This window comes from Nerophis lumbriciformis, linkage group LG08 (assembly GCF_033978685.3).
Source record: "Nerophis lumbriciformis linkage group LG08, RoL_Nlum_v2.1, whole genome shotgun sequence".
Lineage (NCBI taxonomy): Eukaryota > Metazoa > Chordata > Actinopteri > Syngnathiformes > Syngnathidae > Nerophis > Nerophis lumbriciformis.
Window position 1 is genome coordinate 37,907,770 of NC_084555.2, and position 6,000 is coordinate 37,913,769.

At 39.3% G+C, this 6,000-nt stretch overlaps 1 protein-coding gene across 2 annotated transcripts in view; it reads right to left on the reverse strand.

Annotated features, from left to right (window-relative positions):
• Positions 1–1,447, reverse strand: part of prkcha (protein kinase C, eta, a) — a 48,452-nt gene extending 47,005 nt beyond the window's left edge. For both annotated transcript variants that reach the window (XM_061968847.2, XM_061968846.2), the window contains exon 1: positions 821–1,447. In XM_061968847.2, the coding sequence (XP_061824831.2) occupies positions 821–1,171 (351 nt within the window). In that variant the 5' untranslated portion in view covers positions 1,172–1,447. The remainder of the gene's footprint in view (positions 1–820) is intronic.
• Positions 1,448–6,000: the final 4,553 nt, after the last annotated feature.

Here is a 6,000-nt window from a genome sequence, read left to right on the forward strand (position 1 = left end):
ATAGAGCGTTTTCTATTCGGGCTCCAGTGCTATGGAATGCCCTCCCGGTAACAGTTAGAGATGCTACCTCAGTAGAAGCATTTAAGTCCCATCTTACAACTCATTTGTATACTCTAGCCTTTAAATGGCCCCCCCTTTTTAGACCAGTTGATCTGCCATTTCTTTTATTTTCTCCTCTGCTCCCCCCTCTCTCTTGTGGAGGAGGGGGAGTTACACAGGTCCGGTGGCCATGGATGAAGTGCTGGCTGTCCATAATCGGGACCCGGGGTGGACCACTCGCCTGTGCATCGGTTGGGGACATCTCTGCGCTGCTGACCCGTCTCTGCTCGGGATGGTTTCCTGCTGGCCCCACTATGGACTGGACTCTCACTATTATGTTGGATCCACTATGGACTGGACTTTCGCTGATATGTTGGATCCACTATGGACTGGACTTTCACAATATTATGTCAGACCCACTCGACATCCATTGCTTTCGGTCTCCCCTAGAGTCATAGTCATTCACACCGACGTCCCACTGGGGTGAGTTTTTCCTTGCCCTTATGTGGGCTCTGTACCGAGGATGTCGTTGTGGCTTGTGCAGCCCTTTGAGACACTTGTGATTTAGGGCTATATCAATAGACACTGATTGATTGATTGATTGACCTTCGTATTGCGAGGCACATGCACTAACCCCCGTCCACCGTGCTGCCCATAAATCAAAGTGTGGGACACAAACGGCCCTTGGGCCACACTTTGGACATTGGCGTCTACATAATTACATACATCAGTGTCAACATTCGTACATATAATGTGAGAAATGCACAGTAATTGTACTCACCCATTCCTCGAAGAACTCCTCCGAGTTGGAATTCCTGGTGAGGTCCTGGAAGTGGATGGTGCAGTTGGCCACAAAGTCATCATACCCGATGGGGGTGTCGTTGAAGACGATCACCTCGATGTGTCGACCGTCTCGCACTATGAAGGCAAAGTCCTCGTTGTAGGTTGGCGTGGCGGTTTTCTGTTTGGTATGAGTCTGTCCCACTTTGGTGTCGTCCACCTTGAGGACAATGTAAGGGTACAAGGCCGAGGATTTCTTCAAGAAAACCAAGGAGTGGCGCCGGGCGATATTGGTCGGTTTCAGGCCCACGGCTTCTCCGATTCGCAGGTTAATATGGCCGTTAAACTTCATGTCTTGTCCAAAGACTGACCATAAAAGTCAAACGATTAAAAAATTTAAAAAATACCAAAATTAAATGATGTCCAAAAATGCGACTGCTTTGATGCTGACTGCACTTGTTGTGGCGGTCTGGCAACGCAACTTGAAACACTTCAACATCCGCCTTCTTCTCTGAAGAGACTCAATGTGGAGCAGAGAGGAAGCCACAGTGAACACACACGGCGACCAGGACTTACAAGTTCCGCATAACTTGACAATTTAAATACACAACCTGCCACTGCGGGTTTGTCCGGTCACGTGTCTGAATGCGGAGTGACAGTACTGTATGATGACGATTATGAGTGGAAGAACTACAATACCCATAATGCAGCAATCCTTCCTGTCATGACTTGTATGCATTACACTGCCATCTAGCGACTGCTCTCAACAAGCACGTGACAACAAAACAATAATAGTGCACTACTTAAACACATTCCTTGTTTTATACTTTTATTTGAATTATTCTTAATACACCAAATCGATTGAATTGAGTGATACGCATAACTAAGCCTCCAGCTGCTCAAGTGCAAGACAACAACTAACTTGACATACTGTATGTGACTTAGACTCAATTAGAACCACTGCAGTAATGTTTCCAAATTGTCCTTTATTTGGCTGACAATGATGCATGGATTTCAATAACAAACTTGATAAATACATTACAAAAAATAGTTAGGCAAGTAAACTGATGCTCTATTTAACGTTAACATTTATTTAAGGAGACTGTATTTTATAGGACTATTTCCTGCCTAAATTATTGAACTAAATTATATTTATTTGTTGTTAAAGTTTTTCACACTGGGATCATTATATGGACTTTTGCTGGTGTGCACGTTTTGCTTCATAAATTAGGTTGACAACATGTTGTTTAATTATCAAAAAATACTACACTTTTTTTTTTTTTAAATCAAAACAAAGATAAAAATCACATAATTTGAGAATTATCAACTGTAATTGTTTGTAACAGTTTTTGAGGACTAGCACATATGTTTGTTTTGTTTGTTGATTAAGGGGAAAGCAAGTTTACGCCCTCCCTCCCTTCCATGATGCTTATACTATAACATCCTATCTCTATATTCTTTAAAATGCCAGCCTCTACCACTCCCTTTTCAACGATAAAAGTTTTCAGTCTGTTGATGTTGGATTTAAACTTTGACCCCAGTCAGCTAAATGTCAGCAGCAGAACCACATCTCTCTTACTTGGCCAGCTATTATAAATAAAGAGGCAGGGCGGTCACGTCCCACACATCTCTGGAACAAAGACCTTGTGAAAATAAATAAATAAATAAATAAATAAATAAAACAGACTCACGGATCATATTTGTAATGATAAGGCAGGCTGATAGACGATAAAAACAATCACCAAATAAGGTGTGTGTGTGTATGTATGTATATATATATATATATATATATATATATATATATATATATATATATATATATATATATATATATATATATATATATATATATATATATATATGTAGATACGTATATGTATGTATGTATGTGTATATGTATATATATACACACACAAATAAGGTATATATATATATATATATATATATATATATATATCAGTGACGTGCGGTGAGGTTGATGGCTGGTGAGGCACTGACTTCATCACAGTCAGATTTACAAACATATGAACCCTAAAGAGTATCTTATTCACCATTTGATTGGCAGCAGTTAACGGGTTATGTTTAAAAGCTCATACCAGCATTCTTCCCTGCTTGGCACTCAGCATCAAGGGTTGGAATTGGGGGTTAAATCACCAACAATTATTTCCGGGCGCGGCGCCGCTGCTGCCCACTGCTCCCCTCACATCCCAGGGGGTGAGCAAGGGGATGGGTCAAATGCAGAGGACAAATTTCATTACACCTAGTGTGTGTGTGACAATCATTGGTACTTTAACTTAACTTTAACTTTACACATACAAACTGTAGCACACAAAAAAGCACATTTAATTAAAAAAAACGTTATTATGGTCTTACCTTTACTTATAAGTGCGGGAACAGTGGTGTTCGTGTTGGAGGAGTTGTGAATGAATGAAATATGAAATCCGTGCTGCAGTCTGCAGGTGTACCTAATGTTGTGTCCCTGCAGTCGTTCACTGTTCCTCCGGCGCGAGCAATGTTGTTTTTGCACTTTTTGGCTTCTTGTTAAGTGACTTTTTTTGGGTGGATTCGGTCTTGCACGTGGAGGGTTTGGGTGTGGGCTTTGGTTGGTGTGGCGCTCCCGTCGGGGGGTGCACTCTACGGCGGAGGTGCAATAACCGGCACCAGGAGGCGGGATTACGCGAGCCTCACACAGTGCGTCTTCGCAGCAGTTTTATGATTGCTCAGCACAAGAAATACGTTACACACATACAGTTGTTGACAAAATACACTGTACATTATATACCTCAGCTAACTAAACTATGGAAATGTATAATATAATTCATATAGCAATACGGTCTCACTGCACAGCAGGCCAGCAGTTAGCCGAGTCCGCAATCCATGGTGAGGCACAACTGAGTGACGTGCCTCAACTGGCTGCTGATCACCGCATCTCTTCTCAGTATTTGAACGGCAAATGTGAAAATTCAGCGATTTTGAATAAAAATAATCTAAAACTGGTGAAGTTAAACGGAAAATAACTTTATAGTATAATCACTATACATATAACAATTTAAATAATTTTTTTTCTTTTTACATTTTTTTTCTTTCCATGATGGCAGGTGAGGCGGGGCCTCACCTGCCTCCAGTGACCACACGTCACTGATATATATATATATATATATATATATATATATATATATATATATATATATATATATATATATATATATATATACCGGTATATATATATATATATATATATATATATATATATATATATATATATATATATATATATATATATATATATATATATATATATATATATATATATATATATATGTATGTATGTATGTATATACACAAATAATCTATATATATATACACACACACAAATCAGGTATATATATATATATATATATATATATATATATATATACAGTATGTATATGTAGTATATACATATATAGTATACATGCATATATAAATAAATAAATGATAAATGGGTTATACTTGTATAGCGCTTTTCTACCTTCAAGGTACTCAAAGCGCTTTGACAGTATTTCCACATTCACCCATTCACACACACATTCACACACTGACGCCGTGTGTGTGTGTGTGTGTGTGTGTGTGTGTGTGTGTGTGTGTGTGTGTGTGTGTGTGTGTGTGTGTGTGTGTGTGTTTTTTTACAGCATATACTGTAATGAAAATATTTTAAAATATCCGTATGATTAATTATGCATGCAAATAAAAAAATAAGTAAAGCACAAAATACTTTGACGTTTCCATGCAGGTAAATACCATTGAAAGTAACTAACAAATGTTTGTCCAAAGAAAAAAATATCATCTTTTGAGCATTGTGGTGGAAATAGTCGAGCAATTGCTAGAAAATAAATACTACAGACGGTGTTCTGTAATGGTGGTACACTAGTATGTTGTTGACAAAGCAACATGTCATTAAGAGAAATGCATTAAGAGCTTTGATACTTGTTAATGCATCGCAGCCTATTGTATCACAGCATATCATATCAATCAAAACAAGCACATAGTAGGTAGATCTGAACAGCATCGTATGTTTTCTCGTCACTTCCAGCTTCAGTTTGTAAAACTGCAGTCAGTTATCTTAATATCTTAATTGCTCCCCAAACAGTCCAGCAGAGAGCAGCAGAGGACCGTCAAACATCTTAGGCCTGCCTCACTCTCATGTGACGATAAAGCAACTAACTCTGCATTTGACTTCCTCTCTCTCCCAGTGGAGCCACATGTGGCATTTTTACAGTCGAAGATGATTTGTTTTGTGTCTTTGTTCTCCAGAAATTCAGTTACTCCCACTCCCTCTGTCTATCTGTCAGACACCCCCCCTCCACACACACACACACACACACACACACACACACACACACACACACACACACACACACACGCACACATACACGCACACACACACAGCCCTGAGTCACATTCTTTTTTTGCAGCCAGTCAGACGCTCTTTCTCTCTCTCTACGACCATGTCAAATCTTGAAATATGCACCCACAGAAAAGCTCTGCAAATCTGTCTGTGACTCCAAACACCCAACTGGGCATGCAAACTGTGTGTTTTATGAGCACGCTGACTCTCTGATGTATTTTCAGTCACAAAGAAGCCTCAAACTACTAGTAAATAAAAAAAGACAGTTTATGACTTAATTTGGGTTGCAGGATTAGCTCATCCATTTACTTTACAGTCCATGTACCTTTTTATGTCTTTGTAAACCAGGTCCAGGACAGCTCAATCCTGGTTAATCCTCTGGAACAGGGGTGTCCCAAGTTTGGCCCAGGGGCCATTCACGGAAAGCATTTTATTCTTCATTGCGTATATTTAAGAACATATTCAAAGAGGGGGAAAAACATCTATAAAAGCTGCATGATATAATTTAGTAAAACGGAAGGGCGACTTGTCCAGGATGTACCCCGCTTTCCGCCCGAATGCAGCTGAGATAGGCTCCAGCACCCCCGCGACCCGAACGGGACAAGGGGTAGAAAATGGATGGATGGATTTGCAAGGCCACAACCACATGATCATCTGGCTTTTGTTAAGATTTGACGATTTTGGTCTTTTATATAAATTTGTCAGGTATAAAATGCGACTTTATAAAAGTTAAAGTTCAATAATAAGGTTTGAATCCAATTAGAAATGTGTAACACAATCTACACAGCCTTGCA